This window comes from Atractosteus spatula, chromosome 1 (genome assembly GCF_055471065.1).
Source record: "Atractosteus spatula isolate fAtrSpa1 chromosome 1, fAtrSpa1.hap1, whole genome shotgun sequence".
NCBI lineage: Eukaryota > Metazoa > Chordata > Actinopteri > Semionotiformes > Lepisosteidae > Atractosteus > Atractosteus spatula.
The window spans coordinates 58253853-58281130 of NC_142706.1; the positions used below are offsets into that span (position 1 = coordinate 58253853).

Sequence of the window (27278 nt, forward strand, 5' to 3'; positions counted from 1 at the left end):
GGGTCACTGTGCTACGGACAGCGGTAGCAGTAGCTGGGATAGACCCTAATGAATGTGACGGAGAGATGGTGAAATTTCCTCGGAGTATTTGGAGTAACTCTCCTTGCTGTGGGAATGGCAGCTGCCCAGGCCCTCCTCACTAGCGCGAGAGATAAGGCAGGGAGCTGTTATGAGGGGCAAGAGAATCCTGGACACAACACTTCCACACACAGGCACGCGGAAGTGTGCGAGGATAGGGTCTCACCTTCCTCGTGAATTTCTGTTGTGAACTTCTGTTCAGACCTGCTGTGACTGGCAAATGTGTTGCTGTTACAGATGCCAGATTAACACACGTCTTAGAACTTAGAATGGATCCCTAAAACAAAATGTGGCATCTAGCTAGTGAGATACTGTACTGTATAGTAGTTCAGGTGGGTAGCTGCGTCAGCATGCGTAGGCTGCAAAGGAACAAGTAATAGGTTTATTCCATGCTGAAAAAAAGAAGAAAGAGAACACAACGTTTCGGCCGTGGAGCCTTCTTCAGGTGTCAACACCTGAAGAAGGCTCCACGGCCGAAACGTTGTGTTCTCTTTCTTCTTTTTTTCAGCATGGAATAAACCTATTACTTGTTCCTTTACTGTACTGTATATCCTCTTTGAATCAGTCCTAGAGCTCCCTGTCCTACAGTGTCTCTGATCCGTGGCCTGCTAACACCCTGTGACCTCTTCAGTCAAATTATGTCATTTAACACTAAGGGAGGTACCTGAGGTCATGTGGCATATCTATAGGACTTTGACTTTGTTCCATAGATGGGTAATTGATTGGTACCTGTCAGCCTTGGTTAAACCATTCAAGTCTGTGGCTTTGTTAATTAATTGAAAAGGCAGCTGTGGTGAGTTCCCACAACGAAGAGGGTGTGTGTGCTTGTGTGTGTGCACGATCAAGTGTCAGAACTGCTCTGTCTCCCCCTACAGGATTTCTTCAAGTACTACACCAAAGCAGGCATGGACACCACGCAGTTGGAGGTATGGACAGTCTGGGAGATACAGGACACCAAGCAGTACTACATCGAACTGGACAGTTGTAGGGTCTGTGTAGGGGGGTTATTGCATCACTGTATAGTCGTACGTCTGGCTGGGTGATTGTCAGGCTGGAGCCAAGATCATTAGTCTTCGGACAGCAGTGTTGTGCAGTGGTAAGGGATGTGGACTTGTAACTGGTAGGTTGCGGGTTCGAATTCCAGGTGAGACACTGCTGTTGTTCCCTTGAGCAAAGTACTTCAACTGAATTGTGCCAATCAAATACCCAGCTGTATAAATGGGAGAAAATTTAAGATGCTCTGGATCAAATTGTCAGCCAAATAAATTAGTAAGCAAGAGTAAAAGGGTCAGGATAAATCTAATCAAGATGTGGGAGGGAAGGCTGTAGTGCGGACTGTCTGCTCCCTTCAAGGTTTGCACCAGGCACCTTCAGAGTCCTGGTGTGTGTCTATTGCTGCCATTTATTTGCTCGTTGTGATACAACCGAGACATCGTCCGTCTTGCTGTGAACACTGGGTACAGCACAGATCCAGGCATGCCACAGGCTTGGTCCAATCTCTTTCTCATCACGCTGACCCTTGACCCCTGAACCCTGACCTGGTCGCTCTCTCTCCTTCTCTCTCGGGCAGAAAGCAGTCGAGGTCATGTGCTTTGTGCCCAAGCGCTGCAACGACATGATGAACGTGGGGCGGCTGCAGGGGTTTGAGGTGAGATGGGGGGTGGGGGGATTAACTGCAGGGCAGTAGTAGGGTTGGAATGTCTCCCTCTGCCTGTGCTCATGTAGTATCCAGTCAGTGAGTCTGTATGAACCTGCCCACCCATCAAGTATAAATTCAAAGGGCTTTATCGGCATGACAAAGATCATAGTGTTATCGAATCAATAATAATTACCAAAACATTTAGAGAAGTTTTAGACATTATCTAATGCTAATGCTCATGCTCTGTTCCCTGGGCTGTGACAGGAGATCTCATACTGGGCTGCAGCTTTAATAATGAGCTTTATTTAATTTCCTCCACCAGTAGAATTGGAAGCTGTTATGTTTCTGGCAGAAGGGGGAATTCTGGGATTAGTATGTTATTTTGGGGAAGAATGTTTCTCTAATTCCCCTCACCCTCCCAGGGAAAGATCACGGCCCAGGGCAAGTTACTCCAGCAAGACACTTTCTCCGTGATGGAGCAGGACAGTGGCTTCCTGTCACGTGCCAAGGAGAGGCGGGTCTTCCTGTTTGAGCAGCTAATCATCTTCAGTGAGCCAATCGACAGGAAGAAGGGCTTCTCACTGCCCGGCTACATCTTTAAGAACAGTATCAAGGTGTGTGTCTGTGGTGAGTGTGTGTGTGTGTTTTTCTAGGTGTAGGTGTGTATCTGTGGTGAGTGTGTGTGTCTTTCTCTAGTAGTAGGCATGTGTCAATGGTGAGTGTGTATTTCTCCAGGTGTAGGTGTGTGTCTGTGGTGTGAGTTTGTGTTTCTCCAGGTGTAGGTGTGTGTCTGTGGTGTGAGTTTGTGTTTCTCCAGGTGTAGGTGTGTGTCTGTGGTGTGAGTGTGTGTTTCCCCAGGTGTAGGTGTGTGTCTGTGGTGTGAGTGTATTTCTCCAGGTGTAGGTGTGTGTCTGTGGTGTGAGTGTGTGTTTCCCCAGGTGTAGGTGTGTGTCTGTGGTGTGAGTGTATTTCTCCAGGTGTAGGTGTGTGTCTGTGGTGTGAGTGTGTATTTCTCCAGGTGTAGGTGTGTGTCTGTGGTGTGAGTTTGTGTTTCTCCAGGTGTAGGTGTGTGTCTGTGGTGTGAGTGTGTGTTTCTCCAGGTGTAGGTGTGTGTCTGTGGTGTGAGTTTGTGTTTCTCCAGGTGTAGGTGTGTGTCTGTGGTGTGAGTGTGTGTTTCTCCAGGTGTAGGTGTGTGTCTGTGGTGTGAGTGTGTGTTTCTCCAGGTGTACGTGTGTGTCTCTGGTGTGAGTGTGTGTGGTGTGAGTGTGTGTTTCTCCAGGTGTCTGTGTGTGTCTCTGGTGTGAGTGTGTGTGGTGTGAGTGTGTGTTTCTCTAGGTGTCGGTGTGTGTCTCTGATGTGAGTGTGTGTGGTGTGAGTGTGTGTTTCTCCAGGTGTCGGTGTGTGTCTCTGGTGTGAGTGTGTGTGGTGTGAGTGTGTGTTTCTCTAGGTGTTGGTGTGTGTCTGGTGCGAGTGTGTGTGGTGTGAGTGTGTGTTTCTCCAGGTGTCGGTGTGTGTCTCTGGTGTGAGTGTGTGTGGTGTGAGAGTGTGTTTCTCCAGGTGCCGGTGTGTGTCTCTGGTGTGAGTGTGTGTGGTGTGAGTGTGTGTTTCTCCAGGTGTCGGTGTGTGTCTCTGGTGTGAGTGTGTGTGGTGTGAGTGTGTGTTTCTCTAGGTGTCGGTGTGTGTCTGGTGTGAGTGTGTGTGGTGTGAGTGTGTGTTTCTCCAGGTGTCGGTGTGTGTCTCTGGTGTGAGTGTGTGTGGTGTGAGTGTGTGTTTCTCTAGGTGTCGGTGTGTGTCTGGTGTGAGTGTGTGTGGTGTGAGTGTGTGTTTCTCCAGGTGCCGGTGTGTGTCTCTGGTGTGAGTGTGTGTGGTGTGAGTGTGTGTTTCTCTAGGTGTCGGTGTGTGTCTCTGGTGTGAGTGTGTGTGGTGGGAGTGTGTGTTTCTCCAGGTGTAGGTGTGTGTCTGGGCTGAGTGGCAGTGAGGAGTGAGACTGCAGAGACACCACGAGTTGGGTCGGCCCCGCTGGTCAGTCTGCACTTGACCTGTCTGTCTCTGTGCTCTGGCAGGTCAGCTGTCTCGGGGTGGAGGACTGTGTGGACGGTGACCCCTGCCGCTTTGCTCTGACCTCCCGCGGCGCCGACGGCAACACCGTGCGCTTTGTCCTGCAGGCTGCCACGCCTGAGATCCACCAGGCCTGGGTCAGCGACGTGGGCCAGATCCTGGAGACACAGCGCAACTTCCTCAACGGTAGTCCTGCAGTCCCACAGCACAGTGGGGAATAAACCCACAGCACACTGTGGGGAATAAACCCACAGCCCACTGGAGAATAAACACACAGGACACAGAGAGATAAACCCACAGCCCACTGGAGAATAAACACACAGGACACAGAGAGATAAACCCACAGCCAAGCTACAGCTTGCTTGTTTGCACTGCAGCCCAGTTTCTAATTACTGACCTAGTAATCAGGCCGGTAATTAATGCTTTTTTCTCCCCTGGTTGAAGATGTCTGGGAACCCTGCTAAGGGAATGCAAATTAACCACAACCCTGAATCTCTTTCCAATTGATCGATTATTAGAGACCTTTGTGCAAATGTCTGCTGGAGGACCCACTGCGGTGTGTGTTCTTCCAGAGGGATGTGTGTGACCCCTCAGCTCTTTAAACCAAAGAGCAGCTTCTGCGGGGAGAGGGGGGCAGGGGTGACTGTATCGGGGGTGCCCTTGGGTGTCTTTCAGTTTTTTTCAATACAGCAGGGTCTCAACATCTGCGAATTTAACATTTGCAAATTTACTTATTAGCAATTCGGTCTGGCCAACGGGGTCTTGTAAGGAAGAAGAGCAGGATGCAACCAGAATGAAGGTTGCTAAGCACAACTTTCAAATTAGCGGTGCAAGAGAGGATCGAGAGACGACTCCCGCTAGTGAGTGAGCCTCTCCCTGCCCCCGGCCCAAGCACCCACTACCCAGCATCCAGGTCTCAGTGTGCTCTTGTTTCTACATTGTAACAGACGCTCCAGGTTCTGTGTCAGTAGTGTGGGGAATGACAGGCTGGAGATGACCGAACAGGCTCTCTCACAGTTTTATTGCCCGTTTTATTACAGTGGGGCGTGCTGATCACAAAGGCAGAGAGAGAAAGGGCAGGCATCCACTACATGCCGAGGAGGGATTCATGTTGTTTATTTGATCTGATTACTTTACGCTTGTGATCACTGTTTTTTGTTTTAGTCAGTGTTATTTAAATTAACTTGATGCCAATGCATTATTACTTTAATGATCATATAAGGGAGGGTTACTTGTTTTTACCCTTACAGACTGCACTCTGTAGTGTATAGGGGTATATAGTGATGGTGTAGGGGTGGACTTGGTTACATGTGAATCTGGCTACTTGTGATGGTTTTCTGCACCGAACTGAATGTTGAGACCCTACTGTCATGGATCCCCAGAAAGCAGGTATGGAGAAACCCCCCGATTTCCTGGTAGGGGCGCATGTTCACAGTTTTCTCTCTCCTGCCCCGTGCCACAGCCCTGCAGTCGCCCATCGAGTACCAGCGGCGAGAGAGCAAGTCCAACAGCCTGGGGAGAGCAATGCGGGCACCTCTGCCCACCTCCGCCACCCTGCGGCCCCACTCCTCCGCCTCCATCGACCGCCACCGCCTGCCCAGCCTGAGCGCCTACAACTCCTCACTGCCCGCCCTCTACCTGCCCAGTCACGCCACACAGGAGGTAGGGCACAGCTTCTCTCCTCTCCCTTGCAATACAGCACAGCAATCCAAATATTTAACTCAGAAAATGCATACAGTTGGGATATTTAGACATAGCTTGATATCAAATCGCATACATGAGCCATTTTGAATTGAGGCGTTTGAAATAGGCTATCAGAAAACCTGTGGCACAAGTGTGTAGCATCCTGTGCAGAGCTCAGGCCCTGCTCAAGAGAAAATGGTTGAGAGAAAATGTTACCTACAGGGAGATTGCTGTGCCAATATACTATTGTTACAACACCACCTGCTATAATGCAGAATTTCGGTTTTCCTTCGTATGTTCCTGAGAACTGGAGGATCTTGTTTACACAAAGAGTGGTGGGAGTGTGGAACAAGCAGCCCAGCCATGTTGTTGAAGCTGAAACCCAGGCTGATTCAAAACAGGACAGGAGGCTCTCCTCTACAAAAAAAGCGGGTGACCAGCTACTGTATGTTAAAGCTGATACCCTGGCTGCTTTCAAGAAAGAGATGAATGAGATTATTGGATCAATCAGCTACTCACTACCAAATGGACTGGATGTGGAAAACGGCTCCTCTTTCCTATATTCAAGATAGTTCTCCCAGTCTCCCTGTGATTGTTATCACCACATACAGAGTGTGTGTAACCAACATGATTCTGGCAGCTTGAGCATGACATTCCCAGGGTGCCTGGGAGAGTGAATAAACCAGTAAACACTTCTCCTAATTCTATCTAATGATACACTCACATGAGAAATCAGCTCTCCTACACTTGCAGCCAATTGTTTTATTGTCTTTGCTGTTTATGCAGATCATTCAGCATGATAAAAACGTACCCATCCACCCATCCATTTCCTAACCACTTATTCCAGTTCAGGGTCACGGGGAAGCTGGAGCCCAGCAAGCAACAGGCACAAGGCAGGGTACACCCTGGAAGGGACAACAGATGCGCAGATACTGACACCAGGGCCAATTTTCCCAGCCACCAATTTTCACAGGGAGAACATACGAACTCCACACAGATAGCTCCCCAGGAATTCAATCCAGTACTTCACAGCTGTGAGGCAACAATGTGTAGTACTGCTCAACTGTGCTGCCCATAAAAAAATATATGCAGGACAATATACAGTGTACATCAGTGTATCCATCTTTAATAACTGTTTGCTACAATGCAGGGTAGGTTCCTAACCTGGTAAACAACCTGCTCCAGGCAGGATACACCCTGGAGGAGGCGCCAGTCCACCACATTGGCGTATATTTATATTTATAACAGATTTGTCTGAAAATAAAGTGGGTGCTTCTTATGAGTAATAACACGGTATCCTGTCTGTCTATTGGCACAGTCCCCCCAGGTACAGCACACCCCCCCAGACTCAAACCCCAGTCCGCTGGGCCTCTCTCCCATGCACGATCACCTGGCCTTCCCTGAGCAGCCCAGACTGCCCTCCGCCCCAGACCAGTGCCAGGGCGTCTCCAATGGACTGTGCCCCCCGGCCCAGCACAGCACACAGGTACAGTACTGTCGTTCCGGCCTCTGACAGCAGGAAGCGCTCCGCTCCGGCTCCCGGGGGACAGCGGCTCCAATCTTGCCGCTCCAGACGGCCAGGAAACCAGCCCTGATCAAACAGATCCTTATCGGGCTCGGACTGTGGCTGTTTCCCACAAGGCCAGGCCAGGGAGGTGGGGGCTGACATCAGGCGGTACGTGCAGAAAAACACAATGGAAAAACAGATCATGACAACAAAGAGAGACAAGGAGCCTGTGCAAATGCCTGGAGATGAAACAGGCGCTGATCACAGCTCGCAGCAGTGCAGGGAGGAGGGCCGAGCCAGGCTCTTTCTTCACAGACAGACAAAATACCAATAATCTGCTCTACATGCACAGCAAATCCCTTACTTACGCAAATAGCAATCAGCTTGCAAAAAGTCAATCCGGGTTTACTACCCGATGAGCCGCAGCAGAACTTCCTGCATTTAAACAGCTTTACAAGACGAAAACAGTGGTTCTATTTTTAATAAGTGCACAGGACGCAGGCGGCTTCGTGCTTGCGCGAGCTGGGCTGACTGTTAATCGGCGTTTTCTCGGGCCGTCCCTGGAGGGGCCGGCGCAGGGTCTGTCTGCACTTCTGTGCGAAGAAGACGAGACGGCAGCCCTGGCGCAGAAAGGCGAGGAGGGGGGCGGGACTCGGCCTCCAGCCTCTGACCCTTCGATACTGCTGCCTGCTTTCGGGTGCGAGAGGCACGACAGAAAGCTAATAGGGCAGCAGCAGGAGAGCCAGGCAGTCAAAAGCCAACGATTATTCCAGTGAGGGAAGAGTTGATTGAAGACATCGAATGGGAGGAAGGGCAAAAACATGTCTTCTCATTAGGGGACACGATTAATTAAAAAGATGTCAAAGTAACATTGACTCCACCCCCAAGACTGGTGATTGTACACAAACTCAGTGCCTCTGGTGAGCAGACACACTGCTGGTGTAGGTTATACACACCCAGGCCAGGGACTCAAAACCTTCCTTTCTCTGCATGCAGCAAAGTCTAAAAGAGGCTTCTACAGCATAGTCCATCTGTTTTCTAAAGCACTTCATCCAATACAGGAGCCTGTCAAGGCAGGATACACCCCAGACTGGAAGCTAGTCCATCAGAAGACACACAGAGACACAGATACACACACTCCCACCTGGGCCAGTTTTCCCAGAAGCTAATTAACCAGCACGGCTTCATACAATGGGAGGAAACCAGAGCACCTATAGCAAACACACACTACATGAGGAGAACATGCAAACTCCACACAGCACCCCAGGAGTTGAACCCAGGACCCCAGGCCCCAGCGCTGTGAGGCAGCAATGCTGACCCCCGCACCACTGTGTAGCAGTTATTTCTAAACATCTGGCCTGTATTAACATCCAAATCCCTTCATTCTGTCCATCTGTTGACGGAAAGCTGCTTACTCCTGGTGAGGCTGGGGGAAGCAGAGGGATCAGGCTGGGACTACACCCTGGATGGAGTGCCAGGCTCAGGCATGTCATTCCTAAACCCACTAAGGCTTTGCACGATGTTGAATTGCATTGTTTGTACAACTCACCACTAAACAATGAGAGGCATTAAAATGCAACAGACAAGCATGGCAAACAGCTGCAGCATCTGCTGTGTTTTTAGTGGCTCTCAGGATATATTTTTGCATTGCATTAAGATTAATATAAGTCGCCATAGTTAAGGTTAACTATATAAATAGCACATAGTCAACTCTTTCTGGACTCAATAGCCAGAATATTAGGACCCCCCCATCAAATAAAAACAGGGCATGGCCTGATGGACTCCTCAAGGAGCTGAAGTATCCACAACCCAGTCCCATCCCATTCCTGCAGCAGGACGGCCTTCAGCTGGGGTTGTGAGGGGTGGTGGTGTGTGGGGACCGAACTGGACAGGTCCACTGGTTCCACCGGTCTCCAGCAGGAGTGAGGTCTGGGGAGGCCAAGGAAGGTGATGGAATCTGTCTGCTGCTCTTCTAGCCAAACCCCAAACACACTGCCCCCTACTGGGAGGGGCTGCTCATTGGATTCAAAATATTCTGACCAGTGAGTATGTTAACATAGTGCTCCACTACTCTGGCCCCTGAGGAACTAGTCCTGCAGGAACACTATCTGCTGCTTTTCATCCCAGCTGAGTTCTACAGCTCCACGCTGGGAGGGACACTATCAAACAGGCCCGTAATGAGAGTTACTGTGTATCAGACACACCCAGTGTGTTATGACACTGTATTACACTTGCCCATAATGGGAGTTACAGTGTATCAGACAAGCCCACTGTGGTGTGACAGTGTATCAGATACACCCATATATGTTCTTTCCTTCTCCAGAAGGCCAGTTTGGTTACCTTCAGGCAGCACACCTTCATACCAATCACCAAGGCACAGAAGAGCTGAAAGCACATTTAAAAATCTGCCACAAATGAAAGACTGAAATCAATTTCCGTGTGATTAAGAGTTTGAGACCCCAGAGTAGACAGTGTTCCTCCAGGAGCAGGGCTGGCTGCTGCTGGTCTAGAGAGTGCTCTGCGCTGCTCCAGGCCTCTACAGGAAGCTGAAGACCTGCACGATGTGCTGAAAGACCGCTCTTCCTCTGTCTCTTCTCTCCCCCACAGAGAGGGGGCAACACGTGCCACACGAAGGCGGGGGACAGCGCCCTGTCCCCCAGTCCCCTGCCGACCCAGTGGACGGGCCCCTTGGCACAGCTGGCGGAGGACGACTTATAGACTGAAATCGCTCTCTCCAGAGGTGCTGTCGTCAGGAGCGCTTCCTCGCGTCATGAATTCACTCGTTTTTTTAAAGAATGTCATAAAAACAAACAAGAACTTATCACTGCCGCCTCAGACGGCCCTTCAGGGGCGCCCTTGTTCCCCTTGTGGGGTTTGGGGGGCTGGCTGTGAGGGGCCTGATTTGTCCAAGACATTCTCTTCCTTTTTAATCGCCAGAATGTAAACCTGCAACTTCTTCTAGCGAAGGGAAGACTTGGAAAAGGTGCAGGAGCTGGATATGGCCTGCATATGAACTGTATAATTTCCCAGATGTTGCCTGAATATAGCCAAAATATTTCATGGAGAAAGACCAGATTTATCCCAGAAAATGCTTGATGTTTCCTAAGTATACCCTGGATCGACCCCGGATATTGCCATGTCTTTAAATCAGGTAAAGCTCTTTTTTAAACAGGGCAGGAATCACATTATTTGACTCCCCTGCTTCCGGCTCTTCCTTGCTGGTTATCCAGGCGATCCCCGGAAAGACTGTTAACACGGACTGCACCCTTGCCAGGGACAGGCCAGAAAGCCTCCTTCCAAGAATGACAATCTCCAGAATCGCTTTTGCTCCAGGAACCTTGCACGCAGAAAACAGGGAGCGAATGTTTACCTCCACATTGTGACACGTACGGGCAAGTCTTCTTTTCTTAATAAAATGACTGTCCGTCTCATGGCCGGGAATCCTGCAGTCCAGAGCTTCGTGTTCTGAAGGAGCCCTGGAAGGCTCATTCCCTTCCGCACGGGGCTCGATGAAGAGCGTCACGCACCACACCTCCGAGGGGAATCCTCTTCGTCCACAGGCGTCTTCCCAGTTACACAGGACTGTATCCCTGGAACGGCTACAGCTCCCAGAATATGCGCTGTTACCCCAGGCCGTGTACTAACCCCTCATCTGGTAATGTCGCCAACTGACCAAGCCACCCTGAGAGGACAGTGGGAGTTTCTGACTGGGTGTGAGGGTTTCTGAGTGGATGTGTGGGATTCTGAGTGTGTGTGTCGGGGTTTTTGAGTGGGTGTGAGGGGGTCTGAGTGGATATGTGGGATTCTGAGTGGGTGTGTGGGTTTCTGGGTGGGTGTGTGGGTTTCTGGGTGAGGGTGTGGGTGTTTGTGGGGGAGCCTGTGTTTCACACACACACAGAGACAGCGGTCTCATTTTCACTGGGGGGGGGTGAGGGCTGGGGATGAGGTCGACTGTACATTTAGCTCTGAGAGACTGTTATCATGTGATGGGATCTACATGAGGGAGGGATGGCGGAGAGTCCAGAAGAAATCCCGTAGGAACCTCCCAGGAGATGATGAGGACAGGCTTCACCGGAGGCGCCACCAGGAGCAGCTCCCAGTCTTCCCTGCTGTGTCCGGAGGTTTTCACTCCAGCCGGGCTCTGAACAACTTAAATCTGCTGTTACCGTCTTAATCGGACCAAGCAAACACCTGCCCCCAGCTCCCCAGGTGCTGGTGCTTTAAGGAGACCTGAACACCTGCGGACACAGCAGGCCTGCAGGACCAGGACTGACTGGTCACCCCTGAACCCCTGGGGTACGCGTGTACCCTCCCTGCTGGCCCATTACGGGGTCTGTACAAGAAAGGCCAGGACCCACAGGCCCATGCAAGATGAAATACTGTACTGGAATAAAAATACCAAAGTGTTTCTAGATTCTCTAGAGGCCTAGTGACTTTATATACACTTGCAGACATTAGCACTGGGACCCTGCATCCTAAATGGTTTCTATCATCTTTCCACTTTCTAACCACTTCTTCCAATTCGGGGTCACGAGGTCGAGCCGGGGCCCATCATGGCAGGCAACAGGCACAAGGCAGTCGTCCCATGCCAGCCCATGCCAGGGCACACACTGGCACAGACACACACACTCACACCAGGGCCAATTTTCCCAAAATACAGTTAACCCACCAGCATGTCTTTGGACTGTGGGAGGGAAACTGGAGCACCCGGAGAAAACCCACATGATCACTGGGGAAACATGCAGACTCCACGCAGACAGCACCCCAGGTCTAGAATTGGACTCACATTGCCCCACACCTGCAAGGCAGCAATGCTAACCACTGTGCCACAGAGCCACCCACTCAATGGTTTTTTTAAAATTAATTCAGTTCAGTTAAAGTGATTTGATTAAATCACCCTGGTGTCTCGGCTACCACTAGCTGGTATCTGCTGATGGGGAAGAGACATCACGGACGCTTACCCTCCAGTAACACAAGCAGAGTTTATGCACAGTGTGCTCACATTTCTGTCTGCGGGTGTGGTTTCTCTTCCTAAATAGATGCAGTATGGGGACGGATTCTGAATTTGCAGACCACTGACCTGGGAGTTATTTTTAATGCTGGGTCTGTATTTTTCCTTGGTAGAAAAAGCAAGACCACCTGTGGGTGTCCATTAAAATCCACAAACACACACAAACACACAGCGTACTGGGTGGAATTTCAGACTGAGCAAATAAGATGTGTTTTTGGAAAGAAAAAAAAATTGTCTTTTGAAAACTGGCAGAACTCTGCTGTTTTTGAGCTGAGAAGCTCGATGCAGCTGTTGTCTAAAAGAAGAAATGTTTTCACGATCTTGTTTTGTTTCTAAAGGGAAGACCAGGAAAGACAGAAATGAGCACAGGGAAGGGTGATAAATGCAAGGCGCCCATTCACCAAAGAACTCAGATTCTGCTGCTATGGTGGACTGGAAAGACCAGTCCTGGTCCTGCAGGAGAGCTGGGATATTTGCAGGTTTAATCTGGGTCAGATCTTAACGACCTCAATCTGCCCGTTAGTGACTTGTTTGGACCTGCCCCGGTCACTCCCAGCCTGTGGACAGCCTGGCCGTCCAGAACCAGGACTGGACCCCCCCCCGCACAGTGTCCAAAGACAGACGAAGGGACCCCGCTCACAGGTGGCTAAGACAGCACAGGAAACGAGGAGGTCCTCCGTCCTTAATTTGCACCGTTTTGTACAGCTGCCCTGTAGCGGGGTGAAGTTTTTCCACTTGTTGTTTTCTGATCTTTCTTTTCGGAAAGGGGGGGCCCTGTGTAGTATCGGAGACTACGCCGCGGTCACCCCCCGTGCGGCGTCTCCCCTCGGGACGTGGCGATTATTTTAACCAGCTTTTTGCATGTTTTATTAAAGCCAAGCGGTGAAACAGAAAGGACACAAGGAGGAAATGACCTCCAATCCATGCAGGCTCAGCCGACAACGGACCGTGAGCTCTCTTCTGTTGTACCATGACAAATAAAACCTTTGTCCTTTTTCGGAAATTCTCGACAGAAGCTTGTGTTCTTTCTTTAACAGCTGAGAGGCTTTCCTGGCTGGTGTACTCGGGTGTTTAAAAGACCACACAAACACACAAAGAAGAAACTTCGATCTCTACGATAACCGCCATGACCTCTGCCCACTGTCAGAAAGCTGCCGACTCCTGTTGAGGGTGCGGCTGTTTAGAGCCCGTTCTGAAAGCACAGGACTCAGGGTGGGGCAAGACAGGGTGCCAGCCCATCACTGGGGCACTCACCTCACACACACTTTAGACACACCCGCCAAATGCACCCTGCAGGTCTTTGGGTGGTGGGAAGAAACCGACACACTGGGAAAAATGGGATGTGGACTCTGGAAGAACATGCAAACTCCACACAGAAAGAGCCCCAGTCTGGAATCACACCCAGGACCAAAGCGCTGTGAGGAAGCAGTGTGACATCGCCAGCCACAGCTTGTCTACTCCTCTGACATAGGACAAGGAACGCTTTAAAAACCGTGTTAGCTGTATGTCAATACCACGTATAAGCCTGAAAAAATTAAAAAGGGGGGAAAAAAGTGTTGAATACAGCAGGGTGTCCAGTCTTGGTCCTGGCAGGCCGCTGTGGCTAAAAGCTTTAACAAGCTAAACCAGCTGGTCACTGGCTTAACTGGACCAGTTTAACAGTTCCTCCTAGTTGGGCAGATACACTGACCCCCCCCCAGGACCAGGACTGGACACCCTGCAGACACACTGACCCCCCCAGAACCAGGACTGGACACCCTGCAGACACACTGACCCCCCAGGACCAGGACTGTACACCCTGCAGACACACTGACCCCACACGACCAGGCCTGGACACCCTGCAGACACACTGACCCCCCAGGACCAGGACTGGACACCCTGCAGACACACTGACCCCCCAGGACCAGGACTGGACACCCTGCAGATACAGGGACCAGGAACACAGGCTGTTGGGGTGTACAGTTATATTCATTCAAAGTTCTCTAAGGCTGAGGTGTCTGGATTTCATTCCACACTGGAGTCTCAATGACCTGATTTGATTCAATTGTTCATGTAACTAGTCTGAATTACATAAGAAAGGTTAGAAATGAGAGGAGCCATGTGACCCAGGTAGCCCAGTTGGTGGTTATTAATTAACCGAAATTGATCCAAGGATCTGTTTTTTGAAAGAAAGTGGAGCTTGTTCCACTCTCCCACCACCCTCTGTGTAAAGAAGTGCCTCCATTTCTTTGTTCCCGCTTGAGTCCTCTGGTTCATGTTTCCCTTTCAGATACTGAAGGCGACCGCAAGCTTGACTGTTAGTGCCTTTAAAGTTTCAGTACAATATCATCACTGTTTCCAGGTCTTTAATATTTCAGAATTATACTGCACAAATAACATCCAGGTGTCCGCGGTCTCTGGCAAAGACCGTCCGCTCAATAGGCATGCGGCTCTCTCCCTCTTGTGGCACAATAAGGAACTGCAGAAAAGTGCCCATTGAAAACGGACAGCGGGGTCTTTATATGCATTTAAATTGTTACTCCACTCCCACCCCTGAAGCACTAGACCCAATATGTCTACGGCACAGGTATATTCAGACAAGTCTGTGCTGTCTGATATAATGGTTGATTTAACCACAGCCAGCCCCCCTAAAAAAAAACAATTTCCGAGGTAATCACTTCGCTTCAGTGTTCCGAGTTTCCAAACCAACCCGTTTCTGCCACCTGCTGGAAGCACAGTGAGACTGCAGCTCTGCAAATACCGTGATCTCCCGTGGCGTTTCCTCCTGCATTTTCTGCTGTGGCTCCAGGGAGGTTTCTTCTGCATTTCCTTTTTCACTGTATCTTATTTCCACCCAGTACTCTCGAGGGTACAGAGCAGGGGTGGCCACCCTTGGGTCCTGGACTGTAGGCCTGTGCATGTTTTTGCACCAGCTCATCCTTAATTAGTGAAGTCACCTACAGCTGCTGGAGCATTCAAGCAATTATGGGTCATTTCAGCAATACTGTAATGGACAGAAATTCAGGTTACAAAGTGTATTCCCCTAATTCAGTCCCTTCCAGTAGGGGGCAGTGTGTGTGGGGGAGGAGGGGGGGGTTGGGCTGGAGGAGCAGGAGACAGACTTCCAGCACCTTCCCTGAAAACCAGTGGAACCAGTGAAACTGTCCAGTCAGTCAGTCCTATAGGACCAGGACTGGACACCCTGCAGACACACTGACCCCCCAGGACCAGGACTGGACACCCCGCAGACACACTGACCCCCCCAGGACCAGGACTGGACACCCTGCAGACACACTGACCCCCCAGGACCAGGACTGGACACCCTGCAGACACACTGACCCCCCAGGAACAGGACTGGAAACCCCTGACCTTAAACCTTCATCAGTACTATGTTGTCTGAACGCCAGGGTGGTGTTAAATACCGGTCCAGCAGACTGGGCTGGTCCAGCAGCCTTGCTGATGCTCTTTGCAGGACAGCTCCAGTCCCAGATGGCCGCAGTGCAGCGGGCCAAACCGAGCTCTCCATCCCTACAGCACCCGCAGGCTGGGACCCGGGTCACCCCACTACACAAGGGCAAGCAGGGTGGCCAGAGCTCGAGGGGCAAAACCCCACTGCTGAGGCTGCAGTCCCCCCCCCCCCCCAAACCTGTATCTATGCACCCTAAAACCAAATCAGACATCCGGTGGTGCCATCCTCCCAGAATCCGGATAGGACAAGACAGAGGAGACCGGCGGCGTGAACGCGAGTTCTGAGGACAGGCAGAAGGAATTTAATTTTTCCAAACTCGGTAAAAAAAGAAGACCCTTCAGTTTCTCACAGGGAGTATGTCAGATCCATCCTGACAGGGATTTCAAATCGCGTTCAATGACCAGACCGCAGTCCCGCACCAGCAACACGGGAAATATCATACCAGCTCCCAGCGCCGGCGGCGAAACCTCCTAGTTTTTGTTTCATGTGCAGGATTGACGTTGCTCATTTCTTCATCGTCGTCAGTATCATCATCATCGTCGTTCTTATGAATGTAAAATAATCATTTTAATCATTCAAGATCATTTAAGATACTTTTATGGTGCTTTCGCCGTGTAACAAATGACGAGTTTCTATCCCTGCAGAGAACAAGGAGTGTCATGCTCCAGGAATGTTTCCCTGGAAGAGAATAGCCCGGCGCTGTGCTTTTTGTTCGTAGCCACCGTGTGCATGGCTGAACTCGTAAAACCTCGTCTCTGCACCTCTGTTGCCGGGAGAGGGCCGCGGCGGGGTCGAGTGATGCGGTTTCCCGGGGCGGTGGGATCAAAGGCGGCTCCTGCCTCTCCACGGCAATCCCAAAGGCCGCGGGAGGCCGCTTAACACCACATCCCTGCCGCCGCTCCCTGTCCGCCTCGCAGGGCTGTGACCTTGAACAGGACCGACCAAGCGCGCCCCTTCATCGGCGAGTGTGCTTAGTGTTTACAGCGGGGAAGACCCTTTGCTTCCTCCCCCAAGTGAAAAGCAAGACGAGAGCTCGCTCAGGGCTCGGCCGCCCATTAAACATCGCCTTTGCTCCTCCGGCACCCGCCGGGAGGAGGTGTCGCCCACCCCGCTATCCGCGCGTCTGGGCGAACTAAAACACGGGTAGTCCAGACGGGGTTCCGGCTCTTTCAGCACTTCTGCTCGGAGGAACCTGATCTGGTTAGTTATATCGGCAGTAATTGCTATACCCGATCCCCGTCATATATATACGCTTATTGGTGAATAAGTTAATTATAAGGGGGAAAAAATACAACTTCGAATTAATCTGACACTTTCAAGTGCAATGCCCTCGAAAGTGGATTAGCTCTGCAGCCGCTCTCCAAAAGAATTGTCATTGATAATAATAATTTTATCATTTAATAAAGGCGCAGTAAGGGATAGGGCGCCTGTTACGTCAACTATTATTAGTATTATTAACCATGACATATTTACTTTACGTCTTTATCCAATGTGACTTACGAAATAAGATAACACCTGACATAACCACAAAAGAAACCATCGCAGATTTTACAGTGCACTTGAACTAAGACCGCTGATGGTTCCATCCAGCGTCACGGACGGTGTTAGTAAGACTCGTGCGGGCCCGTGGCATGCCGGGATCGGCTGCGGCTCCCGCGCCCCTCAGCTGGGAGACGGGGCGAGACATTGGGCGGGTGGGTGACAGTAGGACATTTTAGGGGCAAGTACCAGAGTGATTTTTTAAAATTGTTTTTGCAATACTGTCGTACATAAGCAATTGTAAAAAGCGTATAATAATAAAGACGCGTGGCTAGTGTGTACCTAACCTTTTATTTTGCAAGGCATTCTGAAGAAGAATCGAGCCAGGCCGAGCCGGGCCGTGAGAAGCTCTGCCCCGCTGCGGAACTGCGCTTGAAACCGGTCTGGTTGAAACACCAAGCGAGCAGGCGTGACACTCGTCCGACCCGCGGCCCGGCAGTGTCCCCCGGCTTTTCATGGAAGTGCAGCCGGGCAGTGACCCCTCACAACAGCCACGGCAGGCGCTGCCGAGGGACAGAGACTCTCCCGCACTCGTTAATTACACTTCGGGGCAGGAGGAAAGAGAACCGAGCCTGACCCGGGAACCCGCAAGCCCTTTCTGGGCGGGGCGGGGGGAGGAATGTTAAATCACAGGACCCCCACCCCCACCAGCTGATTTCTCTCCGGGAAGACAGGACGATGATAAAGGCTGGGGAGGGGGCTTTTTTAAACAGTTTAATTAGAACAAAGTATGTTTTTTTTTTATTTCCGGTCGAAACTGCTTTACACAAGCCGTTGCACTGCAGACAGATATACACTATATACAGCCGAATCCGCGGTTCCGCTCCAGACAGCCCACACCGGGGGCTCTCCTGGGCGGTACAGCCGGCCACATCTCACGCCGCTCGGCGCTCCGGGGGGGCCGGAGGGGAAGCAGTAGGATCAGTTCTCAAGGACACTTAGCGGGCTGTAATTAGGAATATTACAATACTGACATAACAACCAAGACGCGCATCAGTGTCCCTGCCTAATGGAGTCTCCAAAGCACTGTGCGCCTACACAAATCCCTACAGGGGCCGGGCATAACATGCTTGGAAGTGTTCGAAGACTTTGTTCAGGAAACGTTTCCAGCAGGCTTCGTAAGGACAAAGGAATTGTGAACGCTCTGAAATCCTTCTTTTTTCAAAAAAAGGCCAGCTCCCCACTCTGACCACTCTGGCGGCAGCGACACGCTGAATTCATCACAGTAGGTACAGCTTGACGAGTGAGGCACAGACTATTTGTACATTCTGAACCATATAGATATAAAGTTAGAACTGAAATACAGTAAAAAAAATCGTCAAATTTCACAATATCGTGGGGAACTATGAATTCCATAGTACCTGTTAATTAAAATATTACAAGAAACTTGATGTTACAGGAATGTAGTCCAGGAATTATAATATAATTGTTCTGTATGTATAGGAGCTATATATACAAACTCAAATATACGGGCAGGACAGGCTCCTGGAGAAGCGGTGGGACTTGGGTCAGGGGCGTGTCATCTCCAGGAGCCTCGGCGATCACTGGCGTCATCCGGCACGGAGGCGCGCAGGAGCCCTCTCCGGGTAGCGCGCGTTCGCCTCGGCTCAGGGTTCACCAGGCGGGGCCGCGCAGCCCCACGGAACGCGCGCCGTAGCAGTCCGTGCGCGCGGCCGGCAGAACCGACAGGGGATCCTAATGACGGCGAAGCGGATTCGTGGAGAAACGGGTTGGAGGAGTTCCGCTAACAGGCAGGAGTGGAGGGGGGGAACGGTAACAGGTCAAAAAGCGAAAGTCGGCCGGCGCGCAGCGAGGCGAGCGCCTACTCCTTCTTGATGCCGCCCAGCACGCTCTCCGGCCCGCCCAGGAAGTGCGCCTGCCGGCCCTTCCGGTTCTGGTGCGTCTTGACGTGCTTGGCCAGGTGGTCGCTGCGCATGAAGCGCTTGCCGCACTCCTGGCAGCCGAAGCGCTTCTCGCCGGTGTGCGTGCGCAGGTGGCGCTGCAGCTCGTCCGAGCGGGTGAAGCTCTTGCCGCAGAAGAGCCAGTTGCAGATGAAGGGGCGCTCGCCCGCGTGCCAGCGCAGGTGGGCCTTGAGGTGCGAGGTCTTCTTGTACACCTTGCCGCACTCGGGCAGGTGGCAGACGTGCAGCTTCTTGCGGCCCGGCTCGTCCGGCGGGGGGGCGCCGGCGCCCGCCTGGCAGTTGGGGCACTTGCACCTCCGGCAGCGGCGCGTGGAGCCCAGCAGGCCCTTGGAGGGGCCCTGCAGCAGGGCGGCGATCTGCGGTTGGGGCCCCAGCACCAGGGGGCGTCCTAGAGCGAAGGGGTGCCCGGGGGGCGGGGCGTTGGCCGGGGGGAGGCTCCACCACTGCTGGCCGTCGTCCACGTGCGCCCCCCCGGGCAGGTGATGGCGGGCGGAGGAGTTCGGCAGGAAGCTGGGGAAGCTCTGTCCCATGATGCCGCTGGGCTGGGGGTAGGGATAGGAGCCGCCGCCCTGCGCCTGGGAGGGGAGCACCTTGACGGGGGACAGTTCGAAGGAGTAGTGGGGGGGCAGGGGTTCTGCCGGGGGGGTAAGGGGCAGTTCGTGGGGGGGGTGTTGGTGTTGGGGGTGGTGGGACCCCAAGCCTGGCTGCACGTGCCCCGGGAACTGCACCTTGGGCATGCCGAACGCCATCTGGTGCGCCCCCAGGCCCGCGCCGGGGGGCGCCTCGTTGCTCCACAGTGGAAACATGCCCGAGCTGCACCCCACGGCCGCCTCATAGGGGAACGGGGGCGCCTCGGGGGCCGCAGGCCTCGCCTGCCCGCACGTGGACGCCAGGAAGGGCAGGGGCCGCTGAGAGCCGCTGTCGGGGGAGGAGCTGGGGGTCCGGTCCTGCCAAGGGAAAGGAGCGGTCAGTCAGGGCGTGTCGCTCACTCGGCACGCCGAGCCGGACTGGTCTGTCGGATCGGGCTGCTGCCCTGAGATGGACAGTGTAAAACATAACAGGAAGCTGGAGCAGGACTGGCATTCCACAGGGAAAAAGGACTCAGCGCACAATATGGGAAAGGCGGGAAAGAGGGAAAGGGAGAGCTGAGAGCTGTGCTCTTCCGATGAGCCCTGAGAGCTGCCATGCCGGTCTGGTTCTGTTGTCGATTTCGGGGCGGCCCCGCGGAACAGTGGAGCATGTTAGTGTGGGTTTGGATGATCTCCCTGTGGTCACACGGGTTTCCTCCCGCAGCCCAGAGACGTGCTGGTGGGTTAATTGGCTTCTGGGAAAACTGGCCCTGGTGCGAGTGTGTGAGTGTCACGAACCGCATTCCTACGAGCACCTCTCACCACCAACGCCCGCGCACTAATTAACCAATTGTCCTTCCTCACTCTCTTCCCTGTTAACACCCCCTCACTCCTCTCAGCCCCCGCTCACTAGTGGGATGGCTTTCTCTGGTGCGTGTAAACTACTCTCGACCTGATTCCTGGCTACCCCACCTTGCTTTCCTCCGGCTTCGACTTCATCTCGCCTCTCGTTTTGGATATGGATACTGTCGACCTGACTCTTGTGACCCCCGGCCTTGCTCCTCTACCTCCACTACGACTTTCGCCTTTTGCCCTTGGGATTTGGACGCCCATCGCTAGCTACCCACAGTCTCAGCGCTGCATAGAGTCCAGGGTCCAACCAGGTGCTCCTAACGTCATCCTTGACGGTGTCCTGTGATGGACTGGTGTCCTGCCCCGAGTTCACCAGGCCTCGTGCCTGTCGCTCGCTGGGACAGGCTCCCCCGCGACCCCGATTTGGAAGAAACGTTCAGGAAACGGACGGATGGGACGGTTTTGGCTGTGCTGGCAGATGTGATGAGTGTGTGTTCGTGGAGCCCGTCACTTGGGCATGTCGCAGAGGCGTTGAACGACTTGCATGGTGGAATTTGACCAACTCCCCAGCTGACAGCCTGCGTTAACGTTGCAATGTGTCGGCAGTTGTGATGTTTTGGTGCTACATTCCTACAGCATTTGTGCAACATTGTCAAAGCACTGTGAACTGATGGTGTGAAGCTGACATACTCTCCCAAGCCGACGTTGCTAACTGGGGCAGTGTGAACATCACACGTCGGCTCTAACAACTGGGTGCTATATAGCACCGCCAGTTGACACAGAACGGATAAAGAAAGATTTGAGGCAACAATACTCTGTGATTCTGCTCCTCATTACCGTCTAGTCTTCTGGGTCTCTGTGTAGCTGAGCTCTCGGTTAATTGATTGAAGCTTTAATTAAACTAATAATGCAATTAATTGGCTTTGAGGTCAGTTAAAAAAGATGCAATTTCAGTGAGAGCTTGAAACCCCTTTATGTCTCAGGAGCCAAAACCAATTAAAATGAGCCAATTCAACAAACTTAATAAGTGAGCTACAACTGCTATTAACCCACTAGTGCTTCATCCATCCGTCCATCCGTCCATCATCTTATTGCTTCCTCCAGAAAAGAGTTGCAGAAGACCCAGGGCCTATCCCAGCAAGCAGTGGGAGGAAAGCAGGATGTACCCTGGGCAGGTACACAGACACACATGTGCTCACACCCGGGCCAAATTTCCTGCAGCTTAATGAACCTGCCAGCATCTTGTTGGACTGTGGGAGAGAACCAGAGCACCCAGAGGAAACCCACACAAATACAGGCAGAATGTACAAACTCCACACACATAGCACCCCAGGAACTGAACCCAGAACCCCAGAGCTGTGATGCAGCACTGTTGACCACTGCACCTGAAAGGTGCTTCGCCATTGGGTAAAACCAGAGATGACCAGGTGCAGGGATTAGGAAGGCCCGATTCCAAGGATTTTGGAAAACAAATCAGATTTTTTGTGCGACAGAGCATGTCGAACGATCAAGAAGCCCAGTGTTAAGGTTAGGATAACATTGTTAATGTAAATGCTCATTGAGCAATATACTGCATCTATAAATTACATTGTAATAGTGTACTTTCCAGTAGGCTAAACTCCTGTCCTCGTTAGGAGCAACAGACTTCTATCATACAGGTTTTAGTAGCAATCTGGGAAACATCTAAGCATGCAGTAATTGTCTATAGTCACAGATGCGTTATGGACAAACCACGAGGAATGTCCAGCAAAGATTCACTGTGCCTTGTGAGCCCTCAGCTGATCTTGATGTGACTGACGGTGAATACGATGGCTCAGGTAGCAGACGGTTCCTGTCAGGGAACCGGCAGGTAGTGTTCCGAGGATCCTGTGCGTAGCCGTGAACTCTGCGGGATGCAGAGGCTAACAATCCAAAATCGCAATCCGGAAGCAAGGTCAATAGGAGGAGCTAGAGATCAGATAACCAGGCTAACCGGGACAGACAGATCACCGAGAAGACAATCCGAAAGGCGAAATCCGAGGGACAAGATCGACAATGGGAAAAGTTGGGTCCAAAAACCGGGAAATCCGACGACACAAATACGCGCACTAGAGCTCTCTAAAGGAGGCTTCTCAACAGGGCGCGAGGGAACTTTAAATAGTGAAGGGAGAGGGGCGTGGGTGGATAATTGGTCCGGGAGTGAGAATCTGTGGACTCGGGTGCCTGTGAGAATGTGATGGGTTCAGTCAGGAATGAGATCGTGAAACAGTGGGTTTGGGAATGCGGTGGCGCTGGCGAGGGAGAGTGTGGGGCCCTCGTGTGGGGCCCTCGTGTGGGGCGTGACAGTTCCTTCCCATCGGGTCAGGATTGGCTTCGTGCAGATTCTGACTGGACTGGAGAGGCCTCCCTCTCCGAAGGGCTCTGCGCGGCTCATTTCTCGGCCAGCTGGGTCACTGGCTGAGGGTGTCGGGCTGTGGAAGAGCAGGACAGGGATTCCTGAAACCCCCAGGTCCCCAGGGTGCCCACAGAGCAGCGTCTGCGGAACAGGGTTTCTGGGAGGGGAAAGAGACCCAGTGTCTTCAGTTTCGGGACTCCCCTGCCCTTTCACTCCTTGTGTCTCTTGTAAATAAATACCTCAGCTGAATTGTATTGGACTTAACACTGAGCTCCATGCCCATGTAAGATCTCCGCGCAGCTTTGTCACAGCGTCTGCCTGAGTGTATTTAATGTTAGTTTTAGTCAGGTTATTAACATGCATTTGGGTCAGTGACCACAAGCGGAAGGCAAGTAACTAGTTAAAGACTTCATCCAGTGCTGACTGACAAGAGAATATATGTTATTTGACTGTATTCGTTGAAGCTGTAGTAGCATATTTCTCTCTGTTTTATTATTTGAGGGTATGTGTCATGCTGGCCAAGGTCCTGGAGTGCACAGGGTAACTCTGGTCTGTGGTGTCAGAGGCACTGGGTCAGGTGGCTCATGCTGGGAACGTGATGTTTATTTGCCTGCTCTGATGGCTGACTGGCTCACTGCCCGCCAGGGACTGGCTGAGCCCCTGCAGAGAAGGAGGCAGATCTCTCAGGTTGGGGACAGATCGGTGCTGTTTCTTCCACTGTGCTTCAGTGCCTCCCACTGTACCTCACAATATCAACCTGCACCCCACTGTACCTCACAATATCAACCTGCACAGCACTGTAACTCACAATATCAACCTGCACCCCACTGTACCTCACAATATCAACAACCTGCACCCCACTGTAACTCACAATATCAACCTGCACCCCACTGTACCTCACAATATCAACCTGCACAGCACTGTAACTCACAATATCAACCTGCACCCCACTGTACCTCACAATATCAACAACCTGCACCCCACTGTAACTCACAATATCAACCTGCACCCCACTATATCTCACAATATCAACCTGCACAGCACTGTAACTCACAATATCAACCTGCACACCACTGTACCTCACAATATCAACCTGCACCCCATTGTACCTCACAATATTAAACTGCACCCCACAGTACCTCACAATATCAACAACCTGCACCCCACTGTAACTCACAATATCAACCTGCACCCCACTGTACCTCACAATATCAACAACCTGCACCCCACTGTACCTGACTGTATTTCACAATATCAAACTGTACCTCATTATATCCCATTCTACCTAGCTGTATCCCACTGGGCCCCACTGTACCTCACAATATCAAACTGCACCCCACTGTACTCCCCTGCATCTCATATCAAACCCTTTCCCTCTGTACCCCACTCTAGCCCAGTGTGTCCCACTGTACCCCACTCTAGCCCAGTGTGTCCCTCTAGCAGGGTCTAGCAGTACTTCGAAGGCCGTGACAGTTGCTGTTCATGCCTGAATTAGACTGGAACCTGCCTTGGTCCCGCTGTGGAAACAGCCCCCCTGAAGCCGGCGCCCCGGGCCGCCTGCTGGAACCACACCAACACGCCGGGCTCGTCCTGCGCCCGGAGAGAGAGTGTCCGTGGACGCGGGGGACGACGCGAATTTCTCACGGACACGTCTTTCCACGCGAGCGGTACAGACCGTTTCAACGGTGAAACCCTTCGCTTTCTCTCACTTGTCCTTTACCTGACCTCGCAGCCGTTCAAAACCTTTGAACACAACCAGAGCTAATACCCACTACCAACTCAACACTACTTTGAACACAACCAGAGCTAATACCCACTACCAACTCAACACTACTTTGAACACAACCAGAGCTAATACCCACTACCAACTCAACACTACTTTGAACACAACCAGAGCTAAAGAAAAGCACTAAGACCTGCCTGATCGACAGATTGACGAAAATGCTAGCTATGGTTGTGAATACATTTGGGGGAAAAAAATCGTCGTTTTTTTCAATTGTTTTCTTAAACGAGCGGCGGCAAATTCTTCCGATTAAACATGCAAGGAAATTTAACATGAAGAAAACGCGCCGCTGGCGCCCACAAAACTCGAGGGGAGCAGTGAACGCTGTATTTTGGGGTACACCCGGTTGCCTCTGATTGGCACCCCCAGTTCACAGTTGGATTTGTTCGTACTGTGAAACAGGTCAGGCGGGGAGCTGCGTCAGCACGCGTAGTCTGCAAAGGAACAAGTAATGGGTTTATTCCAGGCTGGAAAGAGAAGAGAAAACACAACGTTTCGGCTGTGAAGCCTTCTTCAGGTGTGTCTTCAGGTGTGAAGAAGCCGAAATGATGTGTTTTCTCCCTTCTCTTTTCAGCCTGGAATACACCGATTACTTGTTCCTGTGAAACAGGACGGTGAGGGGTGGTCTCGTCGTGTGGAGTGGAGAGTGTATCCCCGTACCCACTCTCACTCGGGATTGAGGTCGGGATTTTGGAAAGAGTTTGATTTTATCCAGGTCTTTGATCTCGCGAACTATCGGCGCTCTTGTCGTGATTATTCCGAAGAGGAGCTCCACCGCCGCCCGCCCTGCCTGGTACTGTATTGATACGTCTAGGGTTAAAAACTGTAGATTCTGATTTAAAAATGCGTTCTTCCTTTGAAGGTGTGGTAAATCTACAGAACACAAGATTTGTCACTTTTAATAATTATTATTCAAAATACCCTAAATTAATTAGAATTACTTTTTTATGATGATTCTCTTTTGTGACTTATTTAAAGATGTTTAAAGAACAACGTTTAAATGTAGTCTGGTCATTTCCTATACAGTCGCCAATAATAAATAATAGGTTCTGAGAGGAGTTCTGGAGGACATGATGCTCTCTGGTAGGCAGGGTGATTTCAGGGGTCAGCATCGCTGCCCTGCAGCGCTCGGGCCCTGGGTGCCATTCCGGACCGGGGGTGCTGTCTGGGTGGAGTCTGCATGTTCTCGCCACGTTCGTGTGGGTTTCCTCCCACAGTCCAAAGACTTGCTGGTGGGTCAATTGACTTGTGTGAGTGTGTTTGTGTCTGTGTGAGTGTGTGTCTGTGTGTGTGATGGACTGGGAGGACCCCGCCGTCTTGCGCCCGTTGCTCGCCCCTGGCTGCCCGCAGCCCTGACCCTGATGAGGCCGTGTGAGACGGGACGAATGGACAGTCTTAGACACCCGACTACTACCCTCTGTGCAGGGGCGGAAAGGGTCGCTTTTAACAAGATCCCACGGATCTGCTTTTAACAGAGACTCGTTAACAAGTCTCTAAAAGTCTGTCTAGCTGCAGAGGTCCGCGTGTCGCACACTCCGCTCTCTGTACAGTCCTGTGTTTGTGTGCTTGAAAGTCTACTTCTGCAGCATAACGTACTCACTGCTAGCATTCAGTGGTGCTGGACTGTTCGGCGCTAACGGTTTGGGAATGCTCGCGCAACGTACCTTGGCTGTAAAGCTTGTTTATGTCGTCTTGTGTTGCCTTCGTAAGACAACAGCTGGTTACAAACACTTTTTTGAAACATGTTCCGCAAACACAAGCGTGCGGATTTCAGAGCAGGGCGACAGGAACGTGCCAGTGCATCAGGGACCACGTGCAGACCTCCTGCACGGCAGAAATAAAAAAGGCGCCCCGCACTAACCTGTAAGAACGCGTGCAGAAGGTTCTGAGTCCTGGGCATCGCCAGTACCGCCATCTGCCTCCGGGGCCGCTCCCGTGTCCCCACCTGCGGAGCGGGCGGAGCGGGCTAGCCGCGGCGCGAGAGCACAGCCGGGACACTCAGCGGCGGGGCGGCGCCGGGCTCGCGGATCATCGAGGTCCCGCGTCCGTCCGCTGCAGGAGCGCGCGGCGGCTCGGGCCAAGCACGGCGGGCGGAAGGTAATCCCGTGGCATTGAACACTTCCCAATCCCTCCCCGTGTGCGCGTTCCTCTCCTGCCGCGTCCTTCTCGTCTCGCTCGCAGAAAGTTTTTCGCTCACTATCTCTCTCTCTCCCCCCCCCCACCTCACACACACCCTCTCCCACTTTCGGCATCCAATAGTTTCCGGCCGGCGTGTCCCTCTTTTGAAGTGCACGACCCAGCCAATCAGTTGAAACCGCTCAGATCAGTTCAAAGCCCATCAGAGCTCATCCCTCCTCTGCAGAGAGAGACCCCCCGCAGCCCGGCCCGCTCTGCACTGCTCTGGGGGAGACGGGGGGGTGCCGGGGCTCGCGACAGGTACAGGAGATCACAAACTCCACGTCGTGCAATCCCGTCTCTCGATGAAGCTCTTTCAACACGAGAAGGACATTGAAGAGCCCTGTCCAGTGAAACCCTCATGGGACAGCCCGCGTGTCCGACAGGATTGTGTTTTCTCTCCTCTCTTTTCAGCATGGAAGAAACCTATTTCTTGTTCCTTTGCAGCTACCCACCTGAACTAGGATTAAATACGGTTTGGGCAAATGAAGTACGAAATCTCTCATAGTGTCCAGTCTTGAAGTATTTTTCTTAAATGCAACTAGACAGCGTGTCTAGTTTTTAATTATTTTTTTCTTTAATAAAAAACAAAATTATCTCCTACAGTCCCATCATAAACTATTACTGTTCTTCTTAATAC

The 27278-nt window shown here is 51.9% G+C and overlaps 2 protein-coding genes across 2 annotated transcripts in view; one reads left to right on the plus strand and one right to left on the minus strand.

Annotated features, from left to right (window-relative positions):
* LOC148841365 (rho guanine nucleotide exchange factor 25-like) overlaps nucleotides 1-12979 on the plus strand; it is a 60143-nt gene extending 47164 nt beyond the window's left edge. The window contains exons 10-16 of the mRNA XM_088914652.1: nucleotides 954-1004; nucleotides 1649-1726; nucleotides 2140-2331; nucleotides 3781-3961; nucleotides 5238-5437; nucleotides 6777-6944; nucleotides 9573-12979. Coding sequence (XP_088770778.1) covers nucleotides 954-1004; nucleotides 1649-1726; nucleotides 2140-2331; nucleotides 3781-3961; nucleotides 5238-5437; nucleotides 6777-6944; nucleotides 9573-9683 — 981 coding nt within the window. The 3' untranslated portion in view covers nucleotides 9684-12979. The remainder of the gene's footprint in view (nucleotides 1-953; nucleotides 1005-1648; nucleotides 1727-2139; nucleotides 2332-3780; nucleotides 3962-5237; nucleotides 5438-6776; nucleotides 6945-9572) is intronic.
* Nucleotides 12980-17664: 4685 nt separating this feature from the next.
* sp5l (Sp5 transcription factor-like) lies at nucleotides 17665-26632 on the minus strand. Its single transcript, XM_088914641.1, has 2 exons — nucleotides 26325-26632; nucleotides 17665-19832 (listed from the first exon to the last, which is right to left on the minus strand). The coding sequence occupies exons 1-2, from the start codon at nucleotides 26376-26378 to the stop codon at nucleotides 18786-18788; spliced, it is 1101 nt and encodes a 366-aa protein (XP_088770767.1). The 5' UTR covers nucleotides 26379-26632; the 3' UTR covers nucleotides 17665-18785.
* Between the last annotated feature and the right edge of the window lie 646 nt (nucleotides 26633-27278).

What these genes read in the sequence shown, in the direction of transcription:
- sp5l (XM_088914641.1), bottom strand. Translation starts at nt 26,378, where the DNA reads ATGGCGGTACTGGCGATGCCCAGGACTCAGAACCTTCTGCACGCGTTC. An exon ending in TTCTGCACGCGTTCTTACAG is followed by an intron (nt 19,833 to 26,324) that starts GTTAGTGCGGGG and finishes TTCCCTTGGCAG; the next exon opens with GACCGGACCCCCAGCTCCTC.